At 48.0% G+C, this 18,554-nt stretch overlaps 2 protein-coding genes across 4 annotated transcripts; one reads left to right on the forward strand and one right to left on the reverse strand.

Moving 5' to 3' along the window:
- Positions 1-1,833: 1,833 nt before the first annotated feature.
- On the reverse strand, positions 1,834-9,987 carry PSMD13 (proteasome 26S subunit, non-ATPase 13). The gene is made up of 13 exons (XM_068683719.1): positions 9,759-9,987; positions 9,542-9,620; positions 8,835-8,869; positions 8,698-8,753; positions 8,299-8,342; positions 7,963-8,049; positions 7,494-7,665; positions 6,943-7,022; positions 6,733-6,858; positions 5,756-5,818; positions 4,750-4,830; positions 3,413-3,529; positions 1,834-2,659 (listed from the first exon to the last, which is right to left on the reverse strand). Exons 1-13 carry the CDS (start codon positions 9,851-9,853, stop codon positions 2,564-2,566), a joined length of 1,131 nt encoding a protein of 376 aa, XP_068539820.1. The 5' UTR covers positions 9,854-9,987; the 3' UTR covers positions 1,834-2,563.
- Positions 9,988-10,414: 427 nt separating this feature from the next.
- On the forward strand, positions 10,415-16,207 carry SIRT3 (sirtuin 3). 3 transcript variants are annotated; one of them, XM_068683720.1, is made up of 8 exons: positions 10,415-10,595; positions 10,783-10,882; positions 11,938-12,138; positions 12,615-12,847; positions 12,992-13,092; positions 13,317-13,478; positions 13,897-14,106; positions 15,259-16,207. In XM_068683720.1, the coding sequence occupies exons 1-8, from the start codon at positions 10,541-10,543 to the stop codon at positions 15,277-15,279; spliced, it is 1,083 nt and encodes a 360-aa protein (XP_068539821.1). In that variant the 5' UTR covers positions 10,415-10,540; the 3' UTR covers positions 15,280-16,207. The 3 variants fall into 3 exon arrangements, with proteins under 3 accessions (XP_068539821.1, XP_068539822.1, XP_068539823.1); XM_068683721.1 differs by having other exon boundaries at positions 10,416-10,595; positions 11,941-12,138; XM_068683722.1 differs by lacking the exon at positions 10,783-10,882 and having other exon boundaries at positions 10,473-10,595; positions 11,941-12,138.
- The last annotated feature ends 2,347 nt before the right edge of the window (positions 16,208-18,554 follow it).

Consider the following 18,554-nt stretch of genomic DNA (forward strand, 5'->3'; position numbering starts at 1 on the left):
TGGTTTCTCACTTGAGCTTTTACCTAGCAGAGTTGCAGTGCAGCAAAAGGCAGATGCCAAGGAACTACTCAGCATGAGCACAGAAGAGAAAAATTAAGTTAAACTCCTGACAAGAAAATGCTCAAGGTTTTAAACATCACTTTAAATACCACTTTAAAAGTGGTCTGCTGGCTGCTACACATCTGACTTCTTTTGATCCTGTGTGAAGGCACACACACCCCCAGCCCACCACCCAAACATACACCAAGCTTCCTAAGCCTAAGGAAAGCTGACAGCCAGCACTTGCTCCCACTCAGATCTGGAGAGCAAACCGTATTTCCAGGCATCCTGAAAAAACTTCTGAAACTGTCACAATTCAGTCAGACTACAGATCTTTACACTCACTTCAGAAGCCGCTCAAACATTTCTGTACAAACACTCCCCACAGCACAAGAGGGTTGTCAAAATACTCGGGGAAAATACTCGAGTACTGCCTCAACAGCACTGCCTCAGCTTTCTGACATGCTTCAGAAGTGATGGCAGCCCTATGAGCCTGCTGCACTGTTGGCACTGCCTTTACTCCCAACACGCAGCGACATGAAGCTGCTAAGGAAGTTCTATTTTTGAGTCCTCTTCCTGTCTTTAGCTATGAGGTAAATGGAAGATTTTCCTGACCAGAATGCTCATTCCCCCAGCATTCTCTTCGGAAGTCAGTAAAAGCAAGATCAGGAACGAGCTTTGGAAGGTGCAACAAGGCAGGAGCTACAGAGTCAAACTGCATGAGCTAGGAGGAGAAAATATCACAATGCAATTCAACAGCTCAGCTAAGAGCAGAGCAAAACATTAAAGCTGATGGAATGGGCAGGGAAGACGTGGGCATTCAGAACTGAACTAAGAAATTTTGGCAAAATCTACTACGAGGCAGAAGGGTTGAGGGTGAGCAGGTGTAAGGTTTGACAGTTTTACTTTTGCTGTTTTATAAAAGCTTAATTCTTCTTTGTCCAAGACACCTTTGCACTCACATAGCAGCATAGCATCAGCCATGTGCTTGCTTTTTTCTGTTGCTGGTCTTAAACCCTGAGAGTCAAGACAGCAAACAAAAAAAGCATACAAAGAATAAGAATTTCTATACTAGTCTGAGTGACACAGCATATTTAATAACCAGAGAATCAAAATGATAACCGAAGGTCTTGAAGCACAGTAGTCCATCAAGCTAGCACTGTGAAGCAGAAACCATCCATGGATGCTTTGGCAGCAGTACTTAAAAACAAAAAATCCAGTTACACCCTCAGGAATATATCAAAGTTGTACGACTGTGCTCAGTTTAAAGCTACTAAGTTTTAGTGTATTTGCTATTACTACTGTTTAATTATGCATGTTGTACATCCAAATGGATACTCGGACATAGCCCCCAGTTCAGACCTGCATTTGTTTCAAAGTCCTGATGTGCACAATTATCTTCCATCCTTATGAAGACATCGGCAGTCGCAAAGTGAAACCATTACATTATGGAAAGCTTTTAAAGTCATTAAGAGGCAAAAGCAAAGAAACAAACCCAAAAAAACACAACCTCATCTCAGGCCTTAATCAACCTTTTCAGTCACTTATGCCTATTTGTCAAAAGATATCAGGAGTAGTTTCCCACAAAAGAACAGAACTTGACAATAAAGAACACATTTAAATAGTACTACATACTATGCAAATTACACACTCATCCAGCTGGTGATTAGCAGACTGATTTAATCTGTGTTGAAGAAAGGGCTTTTGTAACATGAAACCTAGAAGGAAGCACATTCGTAAACAGAGCAGAGATCCAAATGTGAGTCAGAAAGAAGGCACAACAGAACTACAAGAAAAGGGAAGGCAGAGACGTTTATTCCAGCAATACTGCTGCAACTCGCTTTAGCACAAAGTGTTCATAAAAGACAACAACCCCCAGAAGTATATAAAACCAAATCCACTGAACGGCAATCCTGGAAAAAACCCTTTGATGGAGTAAACACTCCCTCTACTGCAAATGAGGAGGAGGGGTTGTGGAGAAGGGGGGCGAAAAGAGAAAGATGATTTCAGCAATGCTGCCTTGGGGCTGCTGCAGGGGCACAGAGGGAGAGGATATGAGGGAAGGTCACGCCCTCCTAAGGCCAGTACCACTACGTAATACCACATACAGTGATCAGGCACCTCTCTAGCACGCTTTAATAGAGGAGCTTCTGCTACCCCTTTACCAGGCAAATAACCTCCACCCCCGTAACATGCAACCAGCATCATCCTCCCGCAACAGCTTGATAGCAAAACTGATAAATAAACCACTGTGGAGCCCGTGGCCACTTTTTTACGAGAGCAGGACGGGAGCTCCCACGGTCAGTGCCACTAATGGTAGCGCGTAGGGAAATCTTGACTCCAAGCACCAAAGGGTTACACTGCAAAAGGCCACTTACTCCTCCGACCAAGCATCAGAAAGCTGCTCTCCCCTCTGCCCGCCCACCCACCCCCCTTCCATATAATTCAGTACAGAGTCAGTGGTCTGAGCGCTGCTAGCAGCAGCAGCAGCAGAAGTTACTGTCCCAGGGTAGTGCAAGGGTTTCTATGTCAGGATGTCGTGGGCTTGGTGCTCCACCAGCATCTCCATGCTCCTCACATCTGTGCACCAGAACTCCAGGCGATCTTTCATCCCTTTGATCTGGAAGACAAGTCCACAGAAAGTCACTTTGCTGCTCCCTCCTGCTCGAACACCAACACTCACTGTTAAGGACAAACGCTTGAGATCTCAACTTCTCATAAACCCCTGCATCTAGAAAAGACACTGCTTAACATCTCTTAACATCAGAACTACGGTATTGTAAATTAAACTGAAACACACAACAGGAATTGTTTGCAGCTATTATTCCATGGATGTAGTGATTTTGCGTGCGTGTTTCTCAAAGGGTAAAGGCACCTTATATAGTCCCCCAAAACATTTATTACGAAGGTGCTGAGCTTCTCAAATTCATCTTCTTTACCACCCTGAACTGCTCTCTTCCCAAGACAAAGCTGCCACCTACAACCTGGGAACACAGCATTTTGTTCAATGCACCTGAGTCTGAAGAAACCGCATAAACGTCTGCAGCCTTCTGTAGCACACTGTCATCGCCTCTCTGTTTCCTGGTGGTTTGTGTGGTTTCTGAGAAGTGTTGCGAGTAGTTTATCACCTGACAGATTTGCAACTAGCTACTGCAAATCAGATACAAGATGCACCGTCTACTTAAGGTAAAGAAGGCAACATAAAAAGGATGGAGGAAAAGCTGATATACTTCTGAGCTCCTTGAGGAGCTTCAAGAAACACTAAGGAGACACTCTCAGCTAGTGACCCTTCCCAGTTGTTACTTTAGTTTCTGGTCACCTCAGACGCAAGAAAACAAGTCAGAGCAACCATAGTACTCAAGCTGGTCATTACCTGCTGTAAATCCAGCACACGTGGCTGCACCCACGTCATGTGCACCCTCTTATCCACTTCATCAATACTGCCCTTTACCAAGCCTACTGACAGCGCCTTCATCACCAGCAGTTCCACCTTAAAAAGGAAAAAAAAAAGATCAAGAACACAGAATCAGCCACTTTTCCAAAGATGGATGAAATTTTTAAATCGATCTAGCCTGCGGAATTCTTTCTACATTCAAAACAATCAAGACCACTTCCAGTCTCTCACACCCATCTTTTAAATAGAATAACTTATTCAGTGGATGAAGAGCTGTAGGTGCTCTGCACCTTTCTTTTAGCAAGGAACTCAACAAAACCTTTTACCACATTCTTGTTGACAAGCTCGTCAGAGCATACAGAGGGACCGCAAGATGAGCGAAAGAATCTGCTAAGCCTCTGAGCTCAGGGGGTAGTGGTTAGTGATTCAGAGCTGCAGACAGCTAGTTACAAGCAGAGTTTCCCAGGCGTTGATACTGGGTCTGATACCAGTTCATTGCATTTGAAATCAGCAGCATTACAAATCTGCAGATGAAGCCAAACTGGTAGGAGCGGTAAATAAGCTAGAAGTAAGAGTCACCGTAAAGATAGACCTCAACAGCATGAGCTAACAAGAACTGCGTGGAATGCAACGAAGACAAGTGCAAGGTCCCACATCTGAGACAGAAAGCTTCCCAGCAATGGCACAGGCTGAGCTCTGGCCGCAGAAACCCTGCTGAAAAGGGGGGGACTCGCAGCAGGGGCAGCGACCTCACACTTCCTCAAACATACCTGAAACACTGGGGTCTGCTGTGCACCACCCCCTTTCTAGTTTGAGTCAGGCAGTGCAAAACTGGAGAGAGTACAGCAAAGAGCCACCAATATTAGGAGGTGGGGAACCTGACATAGGAAGAAACTGGATTTGCTCAGCTTCGGTAAGAGAAGGCTTGGGGAAATCTCATCACTGGCTCCCAAAACTTAAAAGGCAGTAACACAGAACGTGGAGGTAGCATTCTTATAAGGACACATGAAAAGACAAGGGCCAACAGGCAGAAGTTGCTTCAAAGGAATTCCACCTGGATTACAGGAATAAAATCTTCACTATGAAAAAAATTAAACATCAGTGACACGGTGGAATCTCCCCTCACTGGATGACGAAGAATCTGCCAAATTCACTTACCAAGAACAGGAACAATTCCTCGCAAGAACAGAGTTCTCCAAATGCACAAGAACAGGGGAGAACATTTATACTTAGAGCTCAGCTGTGGGAATAGACCTATCCAGAAGCTTTTAGAGCTTCAAAACTCAGATATCAAAAAGCATCAGACCTGAACTCACCTCATTCACAGTCACTTTGGCACTCTTAGCAATCTCTTCAAAAGTGAGTTGCCTGTGATTGGCTGGTCGGGTGAAAGTCATCTGAATTCAAGGAAACAGAACAAAAAATAAAGCCGCATAGTTTTATTTCCCCTCCACACACAGGTTGCACAACTTTCACTGCATCCCCCTGCTGAGCGCTCAACGTGCAGTGCCAACTACATTCCTTACATTTAATTAAAATACTTCAAATAAAAACAGCTTTACATCAGCAGAAAGGAGCAGCACCCCTCACTCCTCCACACACACCTCAAACCTCCAAGCATTTCTTAGACAACAAAAGTTCCAAATAAAGCAGATCAATCTGTGCTGAAGTGTCTCAGTGCCCACCAAATTCCTGGCATAACACAACGCCTAGAGGACGTAAGACTAATTCACAGTAAAACACGAGAAGAGGAATATATCTGCACACACCTGTGCACAAATACATAAATACACATTATCCTTCAGATACTCGATATTTAAGTTTTTGAGAACAGATCCAGAGCCATGGAGGATTATACATCAGTGTTATTTGGTAACAATAGAGCCAAAGCCTTCGAGTGACAGGAAAAAAACTGTTTTTAATATATAGGGTTGCCTCTCAGGGAAAGGATTTTCAGGCCTCCTTAAATTAAAATGTTAACTGTGTTTTCAGAAGTCTTTGTTATACTAGAACTGTTACGCTTGAGCAGTTTTTGCAGATACCTTTCTTCCCCACCTCCACATCCTTCCTCAAAGAGAGCACACCCTTTACACTGTGAACAAGTAGTAGCTGAAGACTTTTCCTAGCAGTACTTGCTTTTTGGCACCACCTAGAGGTGAAACTTGCAGTCAACAGCTAGTTATAACCCCGAGGATCCGTAAAACAAGTAAATTCAGCAGACAACACGCCGCTTAACAGTGCTACCCCCATCAAAAGGCAGTTAAAGCAGTGCCTTCTATTTCCTACATGTAACACGTAACAGCTGTCAGCTCAGCAGCTCACCTCCATAAGACATAAAAGTTGAATCTTCTGCAGCAGAAGTGCTTCATTTGCGGCCAGATCTGGCTGTGAGAGGATAAAATGAAACACGTTCATTAGTACTTATTTCCCCCCCACCCCTGGGAGCACACCATACACTGACGGAAGCCACTTGGCAACCTGTTATCCTCATTTACAAGGGAAAGACACTGTTACAATCCACCTACTGCTTGGCAGTGAGTCCATAAAACAAGTCTGCATGCTTAAATGCAGGGCTTCAAAAAATGGGCAGCCTGCTACTACACGGCCACAACCTGGTAGAAGCAGCCAGGTCAACCTGCAAAGTACTGCTATGTCCATAATCATGGAATCAGAAAATCCGGAGTTGGAAGCGACCCACGAGGATCACTGAGTCAAACTCCTGGCTCCACACGGGGCTTCCTAAAAACTAAACTGAACGCAAGCCCTATAAAGAGTGGCTGAGGGAACTGGGGGTGTTTGGTCTGGAGAAGAGGAGGCTCACGGAGACCTCATTGCTCTCTACAGCTACCTGAAAGGAAGATGGGGGGAGCTGGGGGTCAGCCACTTCTCACTGATAATTAGTGATAGAGCTAGAGGGAGTGGCCTCAAGTTGCACCAGGGGAGGTTCAGGCTGGAAATGAGGAGACATTTCTGCTCAGAAAGAGCAGTCAGGCACTGGGACGCGTTGCCCAGGGAGGTGGTGGAGTCACCATCCCTGGGGGTGTTCAAGGAAAGGTTGGACGTGGTGCTTGGGGATATGGGTTAGTGGGGAAATTGGTGGTAGGGGGTGGTTGGACCAGATGGTCTTGAAGGGCTTTCCAACCTGAATGATTCTGTGCTTCTATGGAAGAAGCATCGCTATGCTATGATTAAAATTACACCCATGCGAAGATTCAGGAAATTTAACTCAAGTTAAAGGATCTCCTAAGCAAACTCTGTAAACCAAGCCTAGCCTTAAGCAACGTAACTCGTTCACTCACCTGCTGCCCCCATGCTGACTTCAAAGCCTGAAACGTCTCCACATTACCACTGTTGAAGGCATAAAGTGTATCAATTAGCCACTGCCTGTCAGTGTTCCTCAGGGACTCCAGAACAGGGTGCATGAGCTGTAGAACGCAGACAAGACTGTGTTAAAAGGGTAAAATCAACTTGTGGTACTTAGGAGCTGAAACACAGCAGCAGCAACTTACCAGCTCCCCAAAGTTATAAACACCTTCTCCCAGGAGCCCTGCCAGCCCCAGGGTAAAGGCTCTCTCCTGCTGCTCTGACACTGCAGGAAAAAAAATACAAACCACACTCAAAACAACAAAAATAAAACTCAGGATGAAGCAGCAGCCTAAGACCCATCGCCCCTTCCCTCACCCTCCTCTCTGTGTCTGTATTAAATCATCTCCAGCCTTCCTCCTCCTCATCTACTCCCATGACTGTCACTGCAGGCTTCTGAAGTTCAACAGTAGTGGCACAAACTAGCTATTTTTTAAACCTATTTTGAAGATTTTGGGGAACTACAAAAAAACTATCCCTTCCAGGAGAAGCACTATCCCCTGCCCCCACCCCTTCAATACACTTGTGTCGAATCTTACTCAGGCATTCTTTTGGTGTTCCCCTTCCCCCTAGATCCTGACCCAACAATGACAGATTCACAATAACATTGAGAAAACTTCTTCTCTGCCAGCGCATTTACTTAAAATAGTAAAAGAGAATGGAAGTTGGGGCTTTGTGTGCTTGGCGACGGAGTTACCTGGCAGATCTTTAACATCGATGCATCCCAGGAAGCGCAGAGCATCCTTGTAGTAGGAGGCGTGGTTCCCAATCGTCTGGTAGTACTTGCTGGAGAGGTCGTAGAAGCGGCTGTGAACTGAAGTCACCCCGGGGAGATTGTTCAGCATCTCCTCAACCTCCTCGATGGTCTCCTGGAGGAGAGCAGGCAGTCTGTTTGTTACAGGTAAGGGCACAGCTCACACACGTCCACCTCCCGGTTTACTGGGAAAGGGTTTGCACTCCTGCTTGTTCCAGAAGTAGCACCCATTCAGCAGTAAAGCAGATGAGGCCACTGCCAAAGCCCAGAGGATGACAGAAAACAAGGCAGGAAACCAAGTACTGCGCCTCAATCCTTGTTAGCTGAACATCACCAAGCACCCTAAACACTGCTGATTCCAAAAGGCTCTGAGTTGGGAACCAAAATACATGAAGAGCTCTCCTCTTCTCACCTTTGTGACCTGCAGGTCTCCGATGTTCAGCTTCAGGGCCCCAATGGCCGTTTTACACAGAATGACAGCTTCATCACTGCTTTTTACCTGCAGTTACACAGAGACAGTTAGAGAATGTCACCACCCCAGCCTGGCAGGCTCCTGAAACCTCAAGGTAGTTGCATTCCGTTTGTTAACAGGCTCCTGCCTTAAAATACAGGATCATTCACCACAGAGAGTAAGTGTTCTCCAGTGCAGGTCTCAACACACACAGTCTGCCTCTTCAGCTATATGATGTGCTCACAAGCAAAACAACTCCTGAAAGCAAATCACCAGAAAGTGCAACCTCTAAATTACCTTTTCTCGAGTCTTCTCCAAAAAAGTAAGGGCCACCGTAGGATCTGGAGTGGAGAAAAAAAAGCAGCAATATCAGGAATTCCAGCCAAAATAAATCTCAGCCTTGAAAGAAATCTTTTAACAGAGTTCAAGAAGACTGGAGTATTTTTCCTAGTGTATTGCTCCACCTCCCAGAGATGCAGAAAGCCTGGCCTACAGACAGTGGCGCAGCAGCTAACTCTCTAACAAAACAGCTCTCATACAGCAGCGATTCTTTCAGCTCTTCCTGTTGGTGCTTCCCTTTTCAGCATAACCAAAACACAACAGCTAAGCTTTGGATATTTGGCCATTCCTATTAACTAGTTACATTTCAGTCATCCCTTTTTAAAAACGCTGTAGGCAGCGGGTAAGGTCACCTACCTGTCATCTGCCTCACTACATGAAGGATGATCTCTACAAGGGACAAGGGATTCACCCTGCAACAACAGAAAAGTCACTGCCACAGGAGTCATAGCCGGCGGCACATTACCCAAAAATCTCCAGGCAAATAAACTCACCTGTGTTCAAACTCGCTGATGAAGTTCTCATAAAGCTGTGGGTACAAAGACATTGGCAGTCAGGGCAAAGTTATATTTTGTTTTACCTAAGATATTCAGTTTTCCTTGCATTCCTATTCATCCCTTCAACAAAGCAGTAGGCATCCAGCAGAGGAATGCCTACGGCACGCAAAATTCAGAAGCCCCAGGTTTTTTATTTTGGATAATTTTGTCTGTTCTACACCTAGAAACTAACAGCTCTTTATCGCAGAAAGAAGTACAAAGTGGGATTTGGACGGAAAAACACAAAGAGGGAAAACATACTACTCATGCAAGAAGTTATCTCCAGACACAGAAAGGCTTCCCAGAGCATGGGTGAAACAAAATACTGAATGATTTGAAGCAACTGTGAGCATGACAATCCACCCTGTGTTTGGGATCATAACCCTTTTGTTGTGAAAGGAAAGAGACTCCCTCTGCACCCCAAAACAATCTCAAGTGCCCGGAATTAAGCCAGCATTGGATTGAAGCTCCTCACGCTAACACATTTAATCTCAGCAGGTTTTTAACACATTAACTAAAGCCTGCACGCCTCATAATCCCCTCCCCAAACTGAATTCACCCAGAGGGAATTCAGTCCCAGAGTGCTTGCAGTGAGTACAGTACAGCCCCTGTTGATCCGTCCCTGGCAGCAGTAACCCCCGGGGAGGGGGATCCCCGCGCCTCACCTTGATGAGCCCATCTCCCTGGGCGAAGCACGGGTCCTGCACGAAGTCCAAGACCTGCAGCGTCAGCTGGTGCCACAGCCTGTACAAAAACCACAGAGCCGCTCAGCGCCCCGCGCTCTGCACCGGCCCCATGTCCCTGTTCAGCCCCCAGCCCCGACATTCCACACACCCCCACCCCCACCCCCCCGCACCCCCTCGCGGCCCCCCCGCGCCTCACTTCTTGTTGTAGAGCTCCTCCAGGCGGTGCCACACGGCGGCCTGCCCCGGCCCCGAGCTCTGGCTCTGCTGCAGGAAGCCCGGCACGTCCTTCATGGCGGCGGCGGCCCCGATCCGGATCCCGATCCCAATCCCAACCCCGATCCCGATCCCGCTCCGGACCCGGCCCCGCGCAGCGACACCGACACCGAGGGGGGCAGCACCCCGCCGGAAGTGCGCACTCACTTCCGGCCCCGCGCGAGGCGCGCTGGGTAACCCCGGTAACCATGGCAACGCCCCCGGGCCCAGGCCAAAACAACGGGCGCGCGGCAATGCGCTCACTTCCGGCCCCACGCGGGGCACGCTGGGCCCCCCCACCTCCCTGTAGCCATGGCAACGCCGGGCTCCCACCTCCTTTTTTTAATAAAATCATTAACAACAAATAAATAAGTAAATAAGTAAATAAGTAAATAAGTAAACAAACAGTGAAAGCACTCCTCTCCGGCCCCGCGCGGGGCACGCTGGCCGTGGCAACGATTTATTTTTTTTTCCTCCCCTCTCATAAAAAAATAAATCAGAAAAAAAAATAAAAACACGCCAAAATAAAATAAAATAAAATAATAATAATAATAATCCTAAAAAGACACACACACCCCCCAAATCCCTCCTTTCCGGCCCCGCGCGGGGCACGCTGGGTCCCCCCCGCAGCTATGGCAACGCCTCCCCCTCGGAAAAAAAAAAAATAAAAAAAAATAAACCAGCCCCAAAAAAGCCCGGCCCGGCCCCAAAGCGGGCCGCGGAGCCATGGAGCGGGGCGCCCGGCGCGGGGCCGTGGCGGCCGGCGGCCTCCTGGCGGCGGGTGGGGGCCGGGATGGGGGGGAGAGGGCTTGGGGGAAGGGAGAGGGCAGCGGGGGGTGGGCGAGGGCTCGGAGCCGCGAGGGGCGCCGGGGGGAGAAGCAGGGGGTGAGGGGCAAGGCTGGGCGCTGGGGCAGGCTGTGGGCACCCCCCCCGAGCCGCCCCCTCAGCGGCTCTGTGCTTTCTTGCAGCATGGAGGAGCCTCTGGGAGCGTGGCCCAAAGGATGGAGGCGGCCGCCGGGGCCTGGCTCAGCTCTTGTCCTGCTGCGGGATGGGCTGCGGAGCGTGGAGGTGGGCTGCGGGGCTGCGGGGAGCAGGCACCCCGCATATGGGGCTGCTGCCTGGTCCTGCCAGGTCTCTGCACCCATATGGGAGCAGGACCCCCGTGGGAAGGGGCTCACACTCCTAGGTTGAAACTACGGAGCTCCTCCTGTCTAAACGGGCACACGGTCTCCGTGTCTGTGAGCCTGAGCTGGTGTGTGCCAGCCTGGGAGCTCGAGGAGCCCTACTCCTCGGAGTAGGGAGGTTTAGCTGAAAAATGGCAGCGTTTGCCAGGTTATGAATTTAGCTCTCTGGGAATCTGGCCTGGCAAGGCAGAGCCACGTCCTTGTCAGCCACGCTGAGGGCGATGTTAGAACTCGATAATTGTTATCTGCAGATTGCCAGGATCCAGCAGCTCCCTCTTGGCTCTTCACGTTCCCACGCCTTCCCTGGACTGCTCTTAATGTCCTGCACTAGCAAGCACTAATTGTCCGGGGAGAAACTGTTCCTTGAGATGATAATGACTGTTCTCAGCCCCATCTGCATGTACTGCTGACCTGCAATTCCTTTAGTCATTTTCCATTTATACGTGGAGCTCTCCCAGGGCAGAGCCCCCAGGGAAATAGAGAACTGGTGAAATGTCTGTGCTAACCCGGGCAGTGTTGTCCCAGAGTGACCACACCACCTTGTTAGAAACTTCTTGAAACCAAGGCCGTAGAGAAGAGTCTTCATTATCCCAGAAGCATTGCAAGTAGATTATGAGACTTGCAGTTCCCTGAATGCTGTTCTCACAGTCCTGTGTCCACTCCCTGTGCAAAACAAACAAACAAAAACTCTCAGGGGAATATGGTGCGTTTTGATTTGGCATTTTTAGATCTTTGTAAGAAAGTGTAATGCAAAGCACCTTTTCCTATGGTATTAGACTACTGCTTAAGCTTTCTCCTCCTTGATTAAGTGCCAGCTCACAGTCCTGCAGATTGAAGAGCTTTCTGCAATTTCTTGGGGTGTTTTTCTCCCCCTGAGCAGTTCTTTCAGCTGAAGTCTCTGACAGCATGCTACCTGCTGTGCTTTCTCTCTGTTCCAAGCAGGATCCAAGGGACCAGGCCCTTCTCGCTGTCTGCTGCCACCAGAGCCATTTTAGGATTGGGCAGATGGGGAGATGATGGTGGGAAGAAGCCACTCACCCTGCAGGACGTGGCAAAGCTAATTCGGAACAAGGAGTGTCGCCGAATAGTGGTGATGGCTGGTGCTGGGATTAGCACCCCCAGTGGTATTCCAGATTTTAGGTAATGCCTTCATTTCTTTATCCTTTTTCAGTGCTGGGACTGCCAGGATCAGGTGTAGGTAATGGTGGTGCCTGCTACATTTTATTTGTCTGTGCCAGGCTAGGCTAATCACAGGATTTTTCTTCCCTGCTTATTCTCTGTCCGCTAGTGGCAGGCTGGCACTACTCTGGGTCATGTTTTGGCCCAGATCTTCAGGATGATAGTCGTGCTTGCTGCTTGGGTCTGTGGCTGCATTGATTGCACCACCTTGGCCCTTCCAACTCTGACTGTCAGCACACCTCTGCAGCCAGAAGGTGGGGTGGCGCGTTGTCCTGTGCAGAGGTGGTTTCAGGTGCTCTCCTGATGCAGCTCTGCTCTGAATGGATGATGCAAAGCAGCAAGAGAGACCGCAAGGACCTGTTTGTGTGCTCTGTTGTGTCTGGATCTGGTTCTCTTCCTGCAGTCTGACCACCAGTCCTGCTTTCCTCTCTTTGCAGGTCCCCAGGGAGCGGCCTCTACAGTAACCTTGAGCAGTATGACATCCCTTATCCAGAAGCCATCTTCGAACTGACCTATTTCTTTGTCAACCCCAAGCCCTTTTTCACTTTGGCCAAGGAGCTGTACCCTGGAAATTACAGACCCAACTATGCCCACTATTTCCTGAGGCTCCTGCATGACAAAGGGCTCCTTCTGCGGCTCTACACCCAGAACATTGACGGGCTGGAGAGAGGTGAGTTTTGTCTTCCTCAACTCTCAATGGCAAAATACCAGGAAGAGGGTAAGGAGTAGGAATGGGTAAATGCCTAGTGAACAAGGAGTTTCTGGGTCAGTCACCTCATGCTGAGCTGATCCGTCCCCACGTGCTGTGTTCCAGCTGCTGGGATCCCTCCTGACAGACTGGTGGAAGCCCACGGCACCTTCGCCACTGCCACTTGCACGGTCTGTCGAAGGAAATTCCCGGGAGAGGACTTCAGGGTGAGTGGTCACAGCTGGGCATTGACACAAACCAATGCAAAAAGAACCTATTGCAGGCCCATTACTTTGCCCTCAGGGCCAGCAGGGCTTGTTGGAGGGGATTAGGCTTGATGAAAGGAAACGGAGGGGCTGGATGTTGCAGCAAGGCTACGACGTGGTTGTGACCCTGCTCGTGCAGGTACGTGCTGCCCCGTAACAAGTGGTGTTGGGTGCTTTTACTTCAGGGGGACGTCATGGCAGACAAGATCCCTCACTGCCGTGTGTGCACTGGAATTGTCAAGCCTGACATCGTGTTCTTTGGCGAGGAGCTCCCGCAGCGCTTCTTCCTGCACGTGACAGACTTCCCCATGGCAGACCTGCTTTTTGTCATCGGGACATCCCTGGAGGTCTGGGACTAGGGAACACCTGATCTCACAAGAATGAAAAGGCACACCAACAGGGCTGAGGGCCTTTGGAGGACAGAGGGGGCTTAGAGAAGGCAAGAAACTGGGTTTCAAGGTAAAATGTGAGGTGGCAAGGTGAGAAATAGGGTGCATGTGCTCTGTGAAGTCGAAAAACATTGTGTGCTCCTGGTAAAGGTGGGCACCTAATGAGGAAGAAGCGTTTTTTGTGTCTACCCGAAGACAGGCCACCAGATAACTGGTGACATCTGTGATTTGCTCAAATCTGGGGTAGCTTAGCCCACAGTGGGAGAATCTGATAAGCACTAACGAAGTCCTGGTGTGCAGTGAGTGAGTTCATGCCTTCAGTGCCCCTCAGCCAGGTGACGGTGTCTCTCTGCTCCTCTGGGTTGCCTTCCTTCAGGTGGAGCCCTTTGCCAGCCTGGCAGGAGCTGTTCGCAGCTCCGTTCCCCGCGTCCTCATCAACCGTGATCTCGTAGGACCGTTTGCCTGGCAGCAGCGCTACAACGACGTAGCCCAGCTGGGGGACGTGGTCGGCGGGGTTGAGAAGCTGGTGGAGCTGCTGGGCTGGAACGAAGAAATGCAAGCACTAATTCAGAAGGAAAAAGAAAAGGTGGGAAGGGGCTCAGAGCTCCGTCTCCCTCCCTTAGCCTCTTCATTCCTCATGCTGGAGTTATCTCGGGGGGAGCAGCTGGTGCTTGCTGGGATTAGAGGCTTGTACCCCAGACATTGCCACGCTTGCAGTCTGCATTCAGAGAAGGACCACAGAAACGTGCAGAAGGGTTACAAAAAAGAAAAACAGCAAACCCAAGTGGTATTTCACAATGAAGGCAGACGCAATGCCTGCCTTGGTGCCTTGGTTTCATTTCTAGTGGCTTTTCTGGTCATTTGTGAGAAACAGGTAATGCTACAAGTGAAAGTTGTCTCTCACTGTGCCACAGCTGACACCAGCTGAGGTGCTGCAGTGGCAGGTATGCTGCAGCCACCAAGCAGCACGCAGCAACAGCAGCGCTGAGTTGCTAATGAAAGACTTGGCACCTCTTTTTTTCACCTGATTATTTCACCATGCCATTCTTCTTACATCTGTACTCTTTTGATATCTTCAGAAGTGAGAAACTGTCAGCAAGCAAGTTCTTAATTGCTTTAAATTTAATGCTAATGTTAATTATTATATTACTTTAGATCCACTGGGAAGATTTTTCCACATGCGGCATGAAATGCTCTAAACTTTTTTTCTTTTTAATTTAAGCCAAAATTTTAACTTGTGGGCCAGGCCAATTCTTCTGCTTGTGACCATGCGCACAGCTCCATCCTCCGCAGCAGGGCTCTGACAACTTGCTGCAGTGAGAAGCCAGTTGTATTTTTAAGAGTCTGTATGTTAATGTTTGCACACAATTTAACCTGACCCAAGAGAAAATGTGGCTTCAGTGTTCCAAGTTGAATGTTAAGGTTGTTCTAACTTTCATCGGATTGTTGGATAGGAATGAATAAGAAGTTTTAGGTTTAATTAGGAATTATTGGTTGGGTTTTTGATTTCTCATTGTAAGACATGTTGCATTTGTATGAGCAACCGGTCTTTGATGTAATGTTTGTGCTGTTCTGCATCTCAGAGGGATAAAGCTGGTGCAAATGTGGTAAAGCATGAAAAAAAAAAAAGCCTCCTCGCTCTGGGATTTTGGTGTTAGCAAGCATCACGGACTGAAATAGCAGGGGAGGGGAGGTATGAAACACCCCAGCAAACACTGTGTGGTCTTTCTATTTTTAGCTGGATGCAAAAGACAAATAGGACAGCTGGCTCCCTGCTGCTGGAGAGCAACGTTCACCTTGAAGAGGAGACTTTGTGCCCAGCATGGGCAGAGAACAGTATGATGGCAGGGAGCTGTGGGAGAGGCCATCCAGCTCTGCAGCAGCAAGTCTACCTGGGACTGGCACTCCGGGAGGAGAGGTATGCTCACAGCTCAGTCCAGCATGCCTGCAAGCAGACCAGCAAGGCCTTCACCACGAAAGAAGGGAAGCTGAAGGGAGCGAAGCCCAAATACCAAGCTGCAAACTGGTCCTGCACGTGAAGGCTTTTCTACTTGAGATTTCAGAACAGTTTATATAGCCAGTGAACATTGTTATCTCTTCGCCTTACCTCATTTCAGCACCCACTAGGAGACACTTTCCTCTTCTGTGGCTCTGTCGCCGTGTCAGCATGCTATTTCACCATGTCCAGCCATGAGACTTTCACCAGTAAGTCACTGGGAGCTCCTGAGCTCACACCAGCATGCCAGACAAGATACCCAGCTGCAGTTTATGGTTAGCATCTCCCTCTTTCTGAGCCATCCATCCTTGGAGACCCTCAAGGGACTTCACAGAGCCAGAGTTGAAAGTGCCATGAAAGTCAGGCCTTACAGCAGCTGGTCAGAATCACTTAATTCTGGAGTGAGTTTCCCAGCTGCCCCCACAGGGCTGAGCATCTACCAACTCATTTCACAGCTCCTCCACAGATATTTTTGTCTTAGTCATGATCTTTCAGCTGCTGCAGACTTGTAGCATTTAGTCTTTGGATGAAACCTGTTCTAATCGGGAGATGAATGCTGTTAATGTGCCTGCAACTGGGGCCTAGCCCCTGGTACTGTTCAGGAAGGCCAAATCAAGCCACTGGAAGAGCTGTCAATCAGTACAGTATTAATTATTTAATAATAAAAAGAGTTCGTATTCTTTTGCTGATGCCAGCTGAGGGTTTTTCTGTAAAATTCACACATGCCCTAAGTCTTCGAATACATTCTCTTCCCCCCATTATCACTCTTTCACCTGCTTTTTATCTGCCCCTGCTCCTTTTTTCTTTCTTTTTAACTTTACAAGAGTGCCTTTCTTCCCTGTAAATGCTGTCCCAGGGAGAGGCAGTTATCAGGACACTGCACTTACCTCCCACTCCTTCCCAAACATGCCCTAGGAGACATACTTTGCATGTCACAGGTGTTGTGGAGCATCTTCCCTGCAACAGGGCATGAAATTCATTGCCACTGGTTCCAAACTTGGCTGTGGGGATTAAAGTCACATCCAGGTGGCCCAGAGTGACCCACCTATTGCCACAGCAACCATTCTATGCACAGTCCCAGATTAAAACAAGCTCTAAACAAGCGCAATAAAATGCAAAACATTTTACGCCACCACAGTGTTAGTCAACACTCAAATGCAGAAAATCATAGAGAAGAGAACAAAAGCATTTAAGCATACAGCTACGTTTTACTAATACAACACTGGTAACTTCTATGCTCTAAAAGCTGTTTCTGAGGAAAAGCTAGAGCCTCAAAAAGCTGTCGTATGGCTGATTATATATATAATTAGAAGTGTTTGGACCTAATGCTCAGCTGCTGTAAATCAGACTAGCTCTAGGAATGCTACTGAAGTCAGGATGGGATCAGAGATTTGTGTTTGGTGTCCTAGCAGCTTCCTAAAAAAAAGGCTTGAACAAATTCCCAGCCAGATGAACAGACTTGTTTATCCAAATGTGCAATTCAAATATATCGGCACGATCCGCCTCACAGTCAGGATCCCAGCAGTGGGTTCATTTGAATGTGCAGCATCAGTAAAAGCAGAGGGGTTGTTCCCACTTTGCAGAGCACTAGAAGCCTCGTGGCACACGGTTTCACAGTGAAAACGAAGGGAATGTGTTGTTTTAGACATGTTGTTTTTAGATCGTACCCTGCTACTTACCCAGAAGTGGCCTGTGGTGAGCGCAGCCCCTGCCTGCACTGGCACTTTTGAAATCAGGGCTCATCAGGGTTTTAAGCAGGATATTTGAATACAAAAATAGTACAAGCGTTCCATTAAAAAACAAGCAAAACTCCCTTTTCTTTCACATGTAAAGCTTGAGAGCCTTACCAGCTAGAAAGAGATCAGAGGTCTGCATTTTCATGTAGAAGATTGAGGGTGGTGGGTTTGTTTGTTTGGTGGTGTTGCTCTTTCTTCCTGTTACTCAAAACAAAACAAAATCAAAAAAGGGCGATACAATTGGCCTGAAGGCTCCAGCTGTGATGTGCTGAAGCTATGCCATGATCTGTCATGATCTCATGACAAAGCTATCCACCATTTTCAGTGGGTCAGTTTCACATAAACACTGTACACCCCTGGGAGAATCTGTAACTTTAATCATGACTGCTAAAAAAAAAAAAAAAAAATCATAATCACGCTGAAGAACTAACCTGGCAGTTACGAAGCATTCTTTCATCTCTTCTTCATGCACAGACAGCCTTACAAAAGCAAGCGCTGGTTCCTAAATACACACGGGCAGGAACAACTGCAAACCCTCTGATTCCTCCCCTGCTGCCCTCAGCTGCAGCCTCCCTGGACCCAAATGGTTTCAGGTCCTGCTGCAAAGGCTGAGCAGCAAATCCCTGTTGCACAGAAAGAAAACAGAGCTGGTGTGCAGGATTTTCAACCACTACAGAACATTTGCAAAGCAGATGAAGAACAGTCCTGTAAACAGCTGCCTGCTGTGAGGCACAAGGGGCACATCGACATCAGAAAAGGCTTTTTAATAAGTATGTCAACAGCAAGAGGAAACCTAAGGAAGACATTGGACTGATACTTGGCAAAGATGGTCACCTTACAAGCAGGGATGAGGAAAAGGCAGAGGCACTTAATGCCTTTTTGGCTCAGTTTTCACTATTAATGATGGACCTTGGGCTGCCCAGTTCTTTGAGCTGGAAGACCTTGACTGGGGGAGTAGTGACATTTCCTCTGCGGCCACTGAAATTACGAGGGACCAGTTGTGTCAGCTGAATGGCCAGCAGTCCACAGGCCTGATGGGATTCACCCCAGAGTACTGAAGGAGTTACGCAATGTAACAGATGAACCTTTCTCAACAACTCACCAAAGGTTTTGAGAGTCAGTAAGTCCATTCCAACTCAACTATTCTAATTTAAAAAAGGACTAAGTTTTGTTTGTTTTTGTAAACTAAGGACTGAAGCTTGAGGATTAAATTCAGATTGCCCCATTCAGATACATTTAGTGGCTGCGGTACAGTGGGAGGTTCTGACCTAGCTTCATTTTAATGCTGCAATTTTACCTCCC

Source organism: Anas acuta, chromosome 5 (genome assembly GCF_963932015.1).
Source record: "Anas acuta chromosome 5, bAnaAcu1.1, whole genome shotgun sequence".
Classification (NCBI taxonomy): Eukaryota; Metazoa; Chordata; class Aves; order Anseriformes; family Anatidae; genus Anas; species Anas acuta.